This window comes from Zophobas morio, unplaced genomic scaffold (assembly GCF_036711695.1).
Source record: "Zophobas morio isolate AGI-343-1 ecotype UQ-CSIRO unplaced genomic scaffold, CSIRO_AGI_Zmor_V1 ptg000036l, whole genome shotgun sequence".
Lineage (NCBI taxonomy): Eukaryota > Metazoa > Arthropoda > Insecta > Coleoptera > Tenebrionidae > Zophobas > Zophobas morio.
This window is the reverse complement of record NW_026972141.1, coordinates 178,778-193,815: the sequence shown is the minus strand read 5'-3', so window position 1 is coordinate 193,815 and position 15,038 is coordinate 178,778. Positions and strand designations below refer to the sequence as shown.

General features: G+C 27.5%; 1 protein-coding gene across 1 annotated transcript; it reads right to left on the bottom strand.

Moving 5' to 3' along the window:
- Positions 1-268: 268 nt before the first annotated feature.
- Positions 269-14,613, bottom strand: LOC135139844 (unconventional myosin-Va-like). The gene is made up of 37 exons (XM_064070192.1): positions 14,543-14,613; positions 14,380-14,449; positions 13,930-14,012; positions 13,257-13,356; positions 12,091-12,248; positions 11,979-12,035; positions 11,588-11,693; positions 11,108-11,194; positions 10,891-10,986; positions 10,769-10,837; positions 10,674-10,720; positions 10,339-10,381; positions 10,179-10,265; positions 9,554-9,657; positions 9,038-9,121; positions 8,635-8,766; positions 8,336-8,406; positions 7,316-7,403; positions 7,118-7,196; positions 6,888-7,011; positions 6,325-6,427; positions 5,872-5,959; positions 5,632-5,749; positions 5,089-5,238; positions 4,966-5,015; positions 4,779-4,909; positions 4,659-4,724; positions 4,455-4,601; positions 3,988-4,104; positions 3,693-3,891; positions 3,573-3,642; positions 2,916-2,959; positions 2,361-2,407; positions 1,980-2,280; positions 1,365-1,419; positions 496-556; positions 269-430 (listed from the first exon to the last, which is right to left on the bottom strand). The coding sequence occupies exons 1-37, from the start codon at positions 14,570-14,572 to the stop codon at positions 269-271; spliced, it is 3,624 nt and encodes a 1,207-aa protein (XP_063926262.1). The 5' UTR covers positions 14,573-14,613.
- Between the last annotated feature and the right edge of the window lie 425 nt (positions 14,614-15,038).

Sequence of the window (15,038 nt, the reverse complement as noted above, 5' to 3'; positions counted from 1 at the left end):
ATTGGTTGATACATGTATTAGTTGTTCTGCTACTCCTTTTTTATTTATTTATTAATTTACGGGCATTGTATTTGGAATTTTTAAATGAAACATTTCTTTTATTGAAGTAAATAATTTTGATTGGTTCATTATTCATTTTTGTATTGTAATATCTAATTGTTTTTTATATATTTAAATACAAGTGATTGGTTTATTAATATCAGCATTAACTCATATCTATTATTTGCTATTCATAGTATTGCCTGAGTGTAATAATTAAATATTTATGCTATTTTTTAACCATATTAATGAAACTTTGGCAAATAATATTTCGATCTTCTGTTAGGTTAAAATAAACGGTATAACGCAAGCAGCGGGAAATAACAAAAGCCACGGCCGGCTTTCCGGAACAATTATCGCTATTGCAGCTAGATAGGCTGTGAAACAACTCCTATTGGTTAAATAATAGAAAAATAAGAATATAAAAGTAAGCACATGATAGATATAAAAAAATACAGGAAGTTCGTAGCTGTTATACTGAAACATTTGTATTCCATTCGGCACATCACTATTTTTACTGACATAAGAAAGTCATAATGTATTCAAGCAATGAGAGATGAATAAATTAATACTGAGAAAAAAATAAGTGTTCGGCAAAATATATAATAAACAACTTGCGATTTATAAATGGGCCTTGTACAAAAGTTTAATTTTGTTATAATTATAATTATATTAATAAATATAATAAATAAGTAAAAAAGTAAGGTAAAGCTACAATAATTTTATTTATACTACATACAAATATACCTGTAAAAAAGAAATAAATATAAGCCTCTAATAATATTTTGTTAGTAAATATTACTTATTACACAACCCGAAGTGATTATGAATACTACTTTTTCTTTGGTAAGATTGATAAATAAATATTAATAAATATGTTATAATGTTGTAGGTAAAATATAAAAGTTGTAAATTTTTAGTTATATAATAATTTTTCTAATGACTTGGAAACAATAAAGAAACTTACTGTAAACACAATATTTTTGTGATTTTTTATTATCGTTAAAAAAAGTATAAGAAACTATTAAAAACAAAGTTGTCAATGGTTCTTTTGGTAAAATAATAAAGCGTGCATAATATAAATAAGCTTGAAAAAGCTACTTTTCTTATAAATATAATTATTAATTAAAATATGAACACCACAGAGAATTGATAAGCAATTTTTATGATATGATAACTTTTCATGTTGTAAAAAACAAACTATCATGAGTATCGTTGAAAAAAATATAAACTCGAAGATTCACAGGGAAAAAATAAAATTATCTCCATTAAAAATATTCAAGCATAAATTCAACTGCAAATTATAAAAGGAAAAAAGGTTATACCTCAACGTTTCTTGAAGTTCGAAACATTCTTGAGAATCTTTCAGATCTACTAAATCTTTAAAAAATTATTTTTTTACTAAAAAAATAATGTAAAGTAAAAACTTATTAAGTTTGTACAAAAATAGTACAAAGCAAAAGTGTATAAAAAATAATTTAAAGTACTGAAGTTCGGTTATTGATAATAAGAGAACATTAAATAAAAATAAGAACAAAGTAATAAACATTATAAGTAGGGTTTACTTGTTAAAAAAATAAATCAGAAATTTTAAAGTAAATAATAAAATAAAGGGATAATAACGAAGTAAAGTTTTTATTCAGGACATTGATAATAATATATCTATAACAAAAAAAGAAAAATAAATTTATACATTTTACAATTTTTATTGATTATTTATATGCTTCTATTAATATTTACAAGTAAATAATATTTCATTCCATAAATTTTGTTAACTTTTACATAATTCTAATTCTAGCTTATAATCATGTTAGTACTTATCATGTTTGTGTGATGTTCTTTAAGACTTTATTTTAAATATATATATATATCTCATTATAAACTTAATTACTTTCTACTTCTAGATAAGAATTATAAAACTAAGAAAAAAGAAAAGTGACCATCTATACTTGAAGCCAAGCAGGATATACTATTCGCATCAGAAAATCTTCTATGGGATCTTTTACTAGAAATACTCGTTTGGCTGGAACTTTTTAATGTGTTACTCTGTGAAAACGCAAGAAATTTTTCACTCAGTTCATTGAGTTCGTTAAGGAGTTGCGCGTTTTTACTAGTAAGTAGTTGTATTTGCTGGTCTTTTTGTAGAAGTTCATTACTGGGTGTTCGCGAAGGAGAGCGCTTCAGCTCAGAAACTTCTTTTCTTAAAAGTTCATTCTCCTTCTCGAGTTCGATGTTTAATGACTGGGAAATTATAGTTAATATTCATAATTTACAACTAGCAAGAAATAAAAGTATATAATAATAACTTATATATATAATACTTGCAGAAGCGTTAATCTCTGAAGAGTCTCGTGCGTCTCGACATCCACTAAATGTATTTATTAAAAATAAGTAACCTATGGAAGAATAGTTTAAGCAAATATATATATATTTATGCATAGCAACTGAGCCGACATAAGTAAAGTGCTGCATTATTTTAGTGTAGCTCAACTATGTTGGTATTTGCTAAGAACTTTTATAGATCAAAACCGACTAGTGAAAAGGAAAAATGGCGCCTTTTTTATGTATGGAAAATGGCAAACGTGTTTACAAGTTTTATTGTGAGCAACAGGTGGTTTGTTAGTGGAACAGCCCTTAATATTCGCTTTTAAGAAACTATTGCTAAATAATCACGTGTTTATAGTATAGTGTGTTTTCAACAAAAATCATAACATTTTATAAACATCGTTAGCTATTCGTTACTTTCAGTCACACCAAATTGTGTTAAATACATGAATAATGAAAGAAACTAGAGTCATAGAGCTTACTTCTACATATAAAAAGGTAACAGAACATAACTGTTAAAGAAATAATAATATATATTTTTTTAAAGTAACCGTATTCGTCCAGGAGTTTCTTCTCGGCATAAAGTTCTGTAGCTCTGCATTATTGTTATTATTATTACTGAAGAATAAAAGTAAAAGTTTATTTAATCCTTTAAATGCTAAGTAATTCTACTGCTAGAGGTGAACCAACTCATTAGTTTTTTTGCAAATCTCACACGCAAAAGAGTTAGAAAAAAAAGATCACGTGCCAATTAAATTCCTAAGAAGGAGGAATGCACATAAAATTCATCATTCTTTTAAGTCAATCAAGTTGCATACGATGTTTAATCAATATTTTACTAACAAAACTCCTCTATAAGAAGCAGCGCGTTTTAACATATAAACAGAAGACATAAAAAAGTTGATATTCTAAAGTTTAAAAAATATACTCTAACGAACCACCGGGTTAAACGTTTTTTAAAGTACCAATAAGAGGAAATAAGAATTCAACAAACCACAAAATAGATATTCAGACATTATATGTATATAAATATATAAATAGCTTAAAAATACCAAACAGATAGCTGAAATAATATTAGATTAACCACTATTTATTTTGTTAGGAGGAACAAAATAATAAACACCACCGATGGTAGGGTAGAAAATACACCAATCAGACTGCGGACAAAATAAGACCAATAACTTATAACAAATTTTATAATAACGCACAAATGCTTTTCACTAGCACGTGTTTCAAGTTGTTGAGAGCTTTTCATTGCGTTCTGTACACTCACCAATTCTATAACAAGTGACTTATAGAACTATTTATAAATCAAAATATAAAGAAACCATTTTGAAGCTTAGTCACTCTTTGGGCGTATGAGTTACTGTCCCTCGTTAATTGGTCAATTTTTTCTAGCAGTTCACTATTTTTCTTGCGCTCCACATTCAGATTCATATCCAACGCGGATATTTTAACAAGTAGCTCCCGTTCTTTTTCATTATAAAGTTTTTTGATCATTTCATTCTCTTGCAAAAGCTCCACAACCTGACAAATTATTTATGTTAATAAAAGTTAATTAGTGATTATATGTCAAACTGTTTTCAAACTCAAACTTTAAAGTGAAGAAATAAAATAACGGACTTTTAGCTCCAGTTTGGAGGCCTTTTCGGTGATTTCTTTATGTTGGTTCCGGAGATCACGTGACTCGGCAAGTAAAATTCGGTATTGTTTAGCAGTCGCTTTCCTCCGAACACACGACTTATGAAAGTAAAATTGTAAATATTATACAAATTCTCCGAAATAATGAAAACAGCTCATAAAGAATAAAGATATTACAGATTAGTAATACTTAGAAGCTATTAATTACATATTCAATTAGTAAATATAGCGAATGTACAGTTCAAAAGTACTGTTGTTTATTATGTATACAACGAACTTAATTAACTTTCAATACAAACAATTAAAGCAATATCAACATGAAATAAATACATATATAACAAAATAAATGCACATAACCGAGGAACAGCGTATCTCAATATAATAGTAAAAATAAAAAAAATGCAGTTACAATAATAATAGTAGTAGTAATACAAATAATGATAACTAACTTGAGAGTAGACAATGATGTCAAGTGTCCTTCGATACGTTTTTTGTGTGGAAAAATATTTGTAACATGATTGGATAAGAACTGCCGAGTAATGAGCCACTTGTAAACTTTTATATTGCTTATAAATTTCGAAGGCGCGAAAAAGTTTCTGGGAGTTAACATTTAATTTTCAAGTAAAACAAAGAAAGCGCATAATAATGAATACTTGAATAAAAATAGCAGTTACGGATTGTTTGAAGAATTTGCAATAAAGAAAGCTTCTAAACGTCGTCTGTTTTGATGACATTTTCATATAGAACACCAAAAACATATTAATGAAAGTTACTTCAATAAGTAAAGCTGAATAAGACTCCCGTAAACTTCTCAGAGTTTTTCTCGCCATAAACAAACGAGACATAGTTTCAATAAGGACAACAGAATGAACTGCAACATGATAATATGTTTTCTGAACACTGCCTAATTATATTAATAATAACAGTAATTATAATAACGATCTTAATCATAAAGAAAACCTCTAATAAAAGCTTGCATGTTTATAATAGCGCTATTCAGTACGTCATTTCTAAAGTTTAATTGCGATAGTTTAACATAACTATATTAAGAGCAGAAATCACAATAGTCGAATGAGAAAAGACCTTTTTGCCTCGAGCAAACCCAGTTCACCTGCTCTAAAGAAGACTTTTGTTTTTCCAAACTGATAGTTTCCTTCCTTCACATATTCTTTTACGATTTCTTTGCTCCGCTGGACCACATCGTCTCCAGAAGTCCACGTTAGTGGACGAAATCTTTTTTTGAAAATTATAAGTTCCTCGCTTTATTGTTGAGTAGTACACATTTTTTATAATATTATTGGTTACTATCTCGATAGAAAATTTTTAATTTGCCCTCCTTATATAGTATTTAACTTGAACAATTTTCTTCTCTAATTAGATCGAGCCTAACTCCAACCCCATACTATAAAGCAGCCAATTAACGTAAAAGAAAATCATATAACAAAATAGTTATTAACGGAGTAAATCTTCCATCCGATGGACGCTAAGAAGAAGTAATAATAATAATGATGGTAGCCTCTATTAACGCCAACATTTTTACGTAATATAATTTTCATAGTTAATATTTAACCGATTAGTGGTCAATATGATGAGATACTACCTAATTATGATTATTCTAAACAGTACCGTTCAAAAAACTTGTTATATTCGACTTTCCCAGGAAAACCGGCTTGACTTATTTTTATTGTAGAAAGAACTCCGCAAGCCCGCAGCTGTTCTAGCATGTGACTTCGTGAAAAAAGGCCTAAAAAATGCAAGGAATATAATGAAATAAAAATTTATTAAACAGTAAATAAAAACCCCGAAAAAAGTATAAAGTTATACAGTAATAATCCTCTCAGTTAAGAAGTAATTAAAAATAGAAACCCGGTAGTTTTGCCATATTTGGTTTTAAACAGCGAACGTAGTGAGTGTTGGTGGTATATATGGTGTCCATTAGCAACCGCAAGGAGGCCTAAAATCAATGTTATTAACACAAGAAAGAGAGAAAAATAATTTACAGTACAATTATAATGAATAAAAATAATAATAGTAGGCAAACTGCCATATCTATATTAAAAATACTATTTATTAATATAAATAAATAATAACAAATAAAGATGATTAGTTTAAAAATGAAAATATATATATAATAAATATTAATAATATAATGATTAATACAAACGATAATAATAATATAAACAAGTAAAAAAACGACTAAAAATATTAATATGAGCCACAAAATTTTTGGAATTATAAATAGGTTGTACTCTGAAAAATAATATATAATTTTTAAGAACGAGTGAAACTAATAATATCGATAATAAGCAAAGTATATACTTTGAATTTTGAACCGACTGTCAGCGGTTTTTTGGGCGCGCGCTTGGCCTCTTCTTCTGGCGGTTTCTGCACGGAAGGAAAAAGTCCCTGAAGATACGGCATTCTAAAAATAAAAATAATATAATTTTACTGTTTCGTTTGTAAATTTTTTAACATTAGAAAGAAGTTCTTACTGCTTATTATTTATTTTAAAGTAGTACTACTCGAAGTATACTCCATAAAATAAAGTGTTTATAAACTCAACTTAAGATTTTTTATATAAAGTAAATATTAAGTTGTATAATAAACATCGTAAAAAAACTGACGCAGTCTATATATTTGAAAAATGAGTTAAAAGATGTAGAGAATAGTCAACTAGATATCGTAAGAAACTAAATAGGCATAAGTACTGATATACCTAAAAATATAATTAATGATATAAACATACAAAGGAAACTCTAATAACTAAAAATATTATTAATATACTTATAAATCTTCAGTAAATTTTATTTAATTAAACACGTGAGGTAGCCCGGCGCCACGTGTAAACTGGAAGGATTAGGACTATGAAAGTAATAGTATACTTTGACTGGCGGACGACGTCCAATAATTCATCAGCAATTTTGTCTTTATTTTTCTCGAGAAAGCCAGCAGCGTCGTAAGTTACTTTCTGAGCGAAGTGTGAAATAGTAAATAAGGCCCGTTTACCTAAAATTTATAATATATTAAAATTTTAAAAAGGAAAACTTTAAGCAATATATTATAAACAAAAAAGGTGACACTTATGAAGTTTTTTTAATAAAAAAGTAAAGACCAGAAAGTTTGGGTTTTGAAAAAAATTCATGCTCTTTAAAGTTGTTATATAATTTATCACAAAAGTTCTCGTCGGAACCCTATATATATGTATGTAAAAGTATACTCTAAAGTACCAAGCGAAAAAAAAAGATTACTATATAAATTTATGTCATTATAATACGTAGTTTGGTATATTACAGTGAAAGAAAAAACAAACTTTTGTCATAATGCACTCTTCGTCCAGCAAAGCAATTATACCCGCTCTGGACTCTATTAACTCCAAGCATGGTTTGTTATCTGTAAAGCTGTTCATGTAAAAAGCTTATAAGAAAACTGTGGACCCAATAGTATTTATAAATGTTTAATATGTTAATTAATAATTTCTTCTCCTAAGTGCACCCAATATCATGCAAGCGAATAGTGAGCTTTAAAAAATATTAATAACTTAATAATAATTTAAACAAGAAAATGTCACAAAGGAATGACGCTGCTGGGCTAGCACGAGTAATAAGGAGCAGCAGAAGACCTAAGCAAAGAATAAGGTAAAATGATTTGCTCTCTAAAGCAAATACTGCTCTCTTCGTCACGAGCCTAAGTGAGTACTTGTTTTCTTTACCGTGATAATATAAAGTACAAGTTACTAGTTTAAATAGTAACTTACATAAAGCCTTTTATTTCGTTCCACTGTTCAATTTAAATAGTAAAGAAGCCTTTTTACTAATTCAATTTTTCTAAAATTTAGGCTTTTAAAAAATATATACTTACATTTTTGCTAATAGTAACTAGGTTATTTTTATATATTTCTAATAATAACAAAAATTTCCATACACTTTGTATAGCGGAAACAACGCTGTGTTTACGAACGCACTCCACCTTTTCAAAGGCAAGTCGGCGCCAGCCAAGAGTCAGAAAGTGCCCATAACTTTTATTCAAAGCCGGTTAGCCGCATAAAAATGTGATTGGCCAGAAAAACCCGACACGTTTTCATTAAAAATATTATTATGTAGTTTAATTTTGTTATATAAATTTTTGCCCTTCCATATACTTAATTACTATTTTTATAGTTTGTTGAATACTATTTTAAGCATAAGAAAGTGGTTGTTATATTTTAATGAACTTAGTAAGAAAACTGCAACACAGGTTATATACTCATTATATACTCATTTTATAATGTACATTACGATAACTATAAGACAATTCATAAATTATATGGAAGTCCAACAAATGATATCACTACCCGATAAATGACCAATTGATGCCCTCTTTGACGTAGTCTTCCTGTTCCTTCTTAAAAACATGAGAATTGAACTGCATAAAGTGAGACAAAAAAAGTGTGGTTAAACTTCTAAAAATATTATTATTATATAATAATATAATAAAAGTCTATAAAAGAATATAAAAAAGTTTATAGAAGTTAAAAGGCAGTATAAACAAATTTATACATATAAATAATATTAAATTCTGTTTACTACTAGAAGTAAAAAGTAACAATATGTAAAAAGTAATAATTATATTAGTATAGAATAAAAGAAAGACTTGCTGCTGTAGATTTTCATTGGCATAATTAATACAGAATTGCTCAAACGAATTTTTATCGAAACTTTCGAACCCGTAAATGTCAAGAATTCCAATAAATAAATGCTCCTCTTTAGCCGTAGCAGAGTTGATCTAATTGTTATCCAACAAGAGATTAGAAAAAGAAGCGGAGAATTCTAATTGGCTGTTACTAATTATAATAAAAAAGGGAGTAATCACATACTAAAGGGGTCATTATATTATCATTAATTACTACTAATAGAGTTATTTGAATTTTTCGTAGTAAATTTATGTAATATTCTCCTTTAAAAAAATGACAATGCAGCTTTTAACGTATATTTTAACTTACTGTCATCTCCAAAAAATAAAGCGAATCATAGTAAGTTAATATAAATATTCATACGATTTCAACAAGATAATCAAAGTTTCTGGAATAAACGGCTTTTGCCAAAGCATCAATAGCGTCGTATTGCTCGTTTTTGGTGTTCTATATATAGAAAAATACGTCATACACTAGAATTCTGTACTTTTTTATAGTACAACAAAATCCTGTAGGAGAACAAAATCAAATGAACTTTTATACCCGCTAAACCGCGTGCTTGCGAGGACCAACTATATATTTTAATATAACATCTATGGCGATAGTGGAGGCTTATGTAGTCAGTATTTTGTTTGTAATTACAACATTGGAAGTCACGTGGAAGTTAAACGACAAAACAAACTATGCTGAGTTAAGAAGTACATATATATGTAACGAAAAAATAAAACTATTTAGAGTTCATAGGAGCATTAAAAGTAAATCAATTTTTTTTAAAAAAAGTTAATATTTTTTTGCAGTTTTTTTTGAAGTAACAATGAATGATAACACATAATAAAGAAACAAGAAAGAACTAATAATGAATGCACAAAAAAAGAGCACCGGCTTCAGCATTACGTCCTTTCCGGCCACTATTTTTCTTTTATTGATCCACGTCAGAAGCAACTTGTCATCAATATCTAATAACTTTGAGCTCGCAAGAAGCGCTGGAAAAAGCCAACCAAAACAGTAAAGAAAAAAATATTTATTGTTATTAAATTATAAGTAAACTAAAAGGATAGTAACAAGTACTATTATAATACATATATAGAGTGACACAAATATAATCGCTATTTTTAGTTATACTTAAATTGTTGATCCCCATACTAACAGCAAAGAAATAGTAGGCTTAAAGTATTAATACAGCAATAGAAGGAAAGTCTAATTAGATAACTGCTTTTAATTTATTTATAGATATTGCAAAAAATATATAATATAATATTTGAGAGAAAGTTTTATTTTGCACATTATTAGGGGGAAATATTTATATTATATGTGGAGAATTAAAAGAGGAAATAAAATAGTGAAGAGCATTGAATATATTATAAAAATACTGATTACTAAGCAAGAGGTAATCTTACTAGGACTATACATTTGTAAAACTAAAAACATGAAGATTTAGCACATTATTAATATTTATAAAAAACTGGTAACCAAATCAACAAAAGTCTAATATTTTTTTACGAACCGGAATCCTGGTTGCTTATCCCGCGATCCGCCCCTATAATATTTCCCATATGCAAGATACCGCTTATTATTTTCCATATCGACTCAACTTTTTTCAAAGTTTTTAGAGAAAAATAAAATACTTAGAGACAAAGAAACAGTGAATATAATTATAGTCCAACTTGTGTCGTCCTTCATTCCAAGCGTTCTCATGGCACTACAAACCTAATTATATAAAAAGAAAGTTATTAATGAAACTTGCCATTACTATATTAATGTGTCTACTTTAGAAGTATTCTTCATTATAAAATAGTAATAAGAAAAAGGGATTAAAAATAAAATAAATGAAATAATAATGAATATGGTTAAGAAAACACGCAATTGGAAGAGAGTATTGACCAAGCACAACAATTAATAAATTTGTATTGATCCAATTTCTTTAATAATTGCAGTTTTGTATAATTAGCTTATTAATATTAAAATGATAGCAGTTATAACATCATAGTAATCAAGCAACCGATAAAAAGTCCTTATTATCATCCACGTCGGGCACATGGGCCACACCTTTATTAGTATATAAAGTCATTATTTTACTGGGAAAAAAAGTAATACCCTGATTGGTGTAGCGGTAGTCTCCGCAATTGGTGAGTTTCCACGCCTCTTTTTTGTTAGAGTCCAGTCCTCGCATTATAATAAGTGTGTAAATAATATTAACAATAATACTCATCCAGCACCTTCTAACAGCTGATAAAATATATGATAATTTCTTTCTTGAGAGGCGTGCGTTACTATTCTTGACTTTTCCAACAAATAAGTCCTTATGACCGCTCCTGTAGGAAAAAAGGAAGTCTCCCAACAATAATAAAACAAGTGTATACAGTTTATAAAGTTTAAGAACCTTTTGAAAAAAGGAAAGAACCTAATAAACAACTTAATAAAATAATAGAGAACCTGAAATCACTTTCTTTTCTGATAACTGAAGTTGCATAAACTTACCGAAACGAGAACTGTTATCGTTTCTAGTCGTTTTGGAGTTCCCTTTATAATAAATAAGAAGTATAAATAATAAATCTTTTGTATTGACTCTTGTCACTCTATAACATGTCGACATTTTCATTGTATAAAACAAAATTTATCCCAACAAACAAGGGAGGCTTATATATAAAAATTCACTATTAAACACTTCTAGCCCATATAAGTTCTATACGCTGCAACTTCCCAAAAAAAGTCTATAGACGTTAGTAAAAATATATACTGCAATAAGCTGCAAATAAATATGTTTAACAAAATGAGTTAAGAATGGTCTTCTGTTGGCCACAAAAATTTACAATTTCAAAAACTGCTGCAAACTAAACCAATCATACTTGAAATATGTTTAGTATTATTCGTACTTGGACTACATTTTTAAACAGATAAACCATTAGTACAAACCAAAAGCTTCTAAAATCGGATTGGACGCTAATATTTGATCTTCTACATTTCCACTACTTTGTTTCACGTCCGTTCCGCAGCTGATGGCCAAGTAGCGCATAACAAACTATTAAATAAATAATATATAAAACTAATGGGAACAATAAAAGAATAATAGTTTATGGAATATACTGGAAAAAAAAGTTTAAAAAATGTTTTAGAAGTTATGCAAAGCATGGAAACGCTAACAAAGTTTTTTCTCGTTATTTTAGTAAGTAGATATAGTAAAAAAAGCCTTGAAAAATAATATATATCTTCTTAAAAACCTTTACTATTCATAAAAATATTAATGATAAGCAAAAATAAAACTTTTTGTATCACTGTATTTTCAAATAATATATTGAGCAACCACCTTAGCCGAAACTGTCTTTCCTGCACCTGATTCGCCGCTTATGATAATTGATTGACTCTTTACATACATTTTAAAATTTGTATAAAATGATAATAGTTATTATTAAAAGGACTTGGAGGGTCCTGCAGAGGCATTGGTAGGACTCCTCAGCCACAGCGAATAGGTGGGGGTCGAGTTGCCCCAACTGTTGGCCTCGGTAAAGTTCAAGAGTGCTAGCATCGTACAAATAAGGAAGACTTTTGAAGGGGTTAACAGAAACCAGTACAATTCCTTAAAAAATTGACAAGTAAATAAAATGATCCAAATAGTTATAAATTATAAATTGTAATAAACTTTAGTATTGTTCTGTTGTTCATCAATAATAATAGTGCTTCCTAAAAAGTCGTTATTTCATTGGTTTATCGTAAAGTTATTTTTATATTTGACACTTAACATGTTTAATGTGCATAGAAAAAGTTGCAGCTTAACAAATAATAAACTATTTAGCCGTCAAATGAACATAAATTATTTAATAATATAAAAATTCTTATATTATAATGAAATTTACACCGTTTTAGTAATTGTTGAGCAGAAAATAAAAAAGCAGCGCCCAACTTCCAATGGAACATGAAAATTTAAACTGATCAGAAACTATTGTTTTATAAAGTAACCTATAACAAGCCAGCTTTTAAATTCGTAAAATCCAGTTTAACTCGTAGCAGAATTATTATAATGATAATATTATATGAAAATGAAAAGGAAAAACTTTTATGTTTATTATATATAACTAAAAGTTTAAATAGTATACTTACATATAAAAGATTTAGGCGATAAAATACAGATACAATAAAAATTTGATATATACTTGAAAAAGTTTGCCATAATTCGTTTACAAGTGTACTTTAGTAACGCAAACAATATTATTATACATGAAAACATTTAAAAAGAAAAGGGAAACTTCTATAATATTAAAAATAATAAATATAAATTACAATAATTGGTAAATAATTTTTATGATGGAAATAATAAAGCAAGGTCTAACTTTAATTTTATAATATTAGTTTTTCTTTTTCTATATAATAGTCAACTTTCTTTCATGAACAAAAACTCTTCTTGAAAAAATTTTGTATTCAAGTAAATTGTAAAATTATGGAAGTGATTATATTTACTCTTCTTAGAAAAACTTGTATAATACAGAAACTTTATTAAACTTAATTTTAATAATTTAATTTTTAAACAGTTTAAAGCATAATATGGTCTTATAGAGAAATTATATAATACAATAAACTTTTTCTATACCGGAATAAGTGTAGATCAAATCCTGTTGGAAACGTACTTGCAAGGTCTGCAGAAGTGCAGGCTCATGCAAAAAGTTAAGATTCGTCATATCATTGAGTTGCTTAATTTAAATAACATTAGACAAGTATTTTTAAAATCTTCTAATTTAGTCTTTATTACAGATGATTATAATAATATAAACTTTTATAAGTATATATATCAATAGATAATAATTCGTATAAAATTTATGTAAGGATTTTGTGGTTTCTAAGTTTCTATTTTTATAAACTTTAAAAAAAATATTATCAGTTTTATAAGTTGTTAATACTCCTATAAAAAGATGTCATTACAAACTTAATAAATCGTGAGTAAACTATTTGTAGAAGTTAAGTTAACCTGCATATTTTTTATAGCACTACTGCTTAACTCTTATTATTAGTATTATAATAAACAGACTTCTGATAAAACCAAATTAAGTAAAATTGCAGAACCTGAAAAACTTAAAACTCTCAGCTTTTTAATTCTATAAAATTAAACTAAGTAGAATCAACATTAAAAACCTAATTTTTGTTTAATAAAAGTTTTTTAATAATTTTATAAACTAATTGTCCTTCTAAATATTTGTTTTCCATATAGTTAGAATTCACATTCAAATAGTAACAAACAAAAATAATAAATATATTTCGGTAAGTACCCACTGATCCGGTTCATTGCAGAGAGGCGGGGGGGAAGCGAATGTTTGTTCTCCTTTTTTTGGTGTCAAAACTTTATAAGAATCTGAAGAATTATATGTAATTGTTTCTTTTAGACGAATATATATTACCTCTTCTCTACAATTTTGTTTATATTAAATTATTTTTTTAACAATTGTAACATAAAAATAATAGTTAACAATTCTTTTTAAACACTGAGTGATAAACAAAATATAAAAATTAAGCCATATAGATATCAAAAGTGTAGCACTAATAAGTCACTAAAAAATTAAACTTACTATCACATTTACTTTAAAAAGAATTCATTAAGATTACTATAGCAAGTAATACTTTAATGTAACAATTGAAAAGAGCTTAATTGTTAAGATTTATTATAAGTTCACAAAATAAAGTAAAGAACGACATATTAGTAATAAAAAATCTGACAGGACCAGGCTCAACATTAATAATAGTGCCTTGTAGCCAAGCTTCCTCATCGTCTTCGACCCAAACTTGTACACCCTAAACGATGTAAATCAATATTTAATACTTAATTTTAAAATTAAGTGACGCTCTATGATAAATAGGTTATAGTTTTCAGATTAATATTTTTACAGGTTTATAGAGCTCGACAGCAGCTGCCATATTATAAAACTATAGGTCTCATGAAACTAGAGATTACTAACTGCACAGAAAAAGGTCTACTTTTATAAGCTCTACCTTTAAAGTAAAAAACATACAAAACGTGAGTATCGTTAATAAAGTTTCCTAATTTAGTATGTATAATTTTAAATTTTAATGTATTTCAATTTAATTTAGTAACTTTAATAAATTTAAGTGGCCAATCGCCATGTCCAATTTATGTCCAACAATTTTTTTCAATTGATATTATTCTTTTTTTAAGTAAACCAACGAGCACATATATACAATAGTATACAAACTATTGACAAAATACTCCTTATGATATGAACCTTTTCGTAGGGAAGTTGGCCATATGGGGAATGTTCAATCAGGGATCTGTGATCTGTAAACCAATAGTTAACTCTATTACAAATTTAGCATCTTTTGAACACACCATAGAGACTTCATTATCACTAATTCTTGTTCAAAA

Excerpts from the sequence above, each read along its gene's own strand:
- LOC135139844 (XM_064070192.1), bottom strand. The coding sequence starts at position 14,572 with ATGGCAGCTGCTGTCGAGCTCTATAAACCT. Across the intron at positions 6,428-6,887 it reads GACGTCGTCCGCCAGTCAAA|AATGCCGTATCTTCAGGGAC; the intron begins GTATACTATTAC and ends TTTTATTTTTAG. Across the intron at positions 3,892-3,987 it reads CCTCCAAACTGGAGCTAAAA|GTTGTGGAGCTTTTGCAAGA; the intron begins GTCCGTTATTTT and ends ATAATTTGTCAG.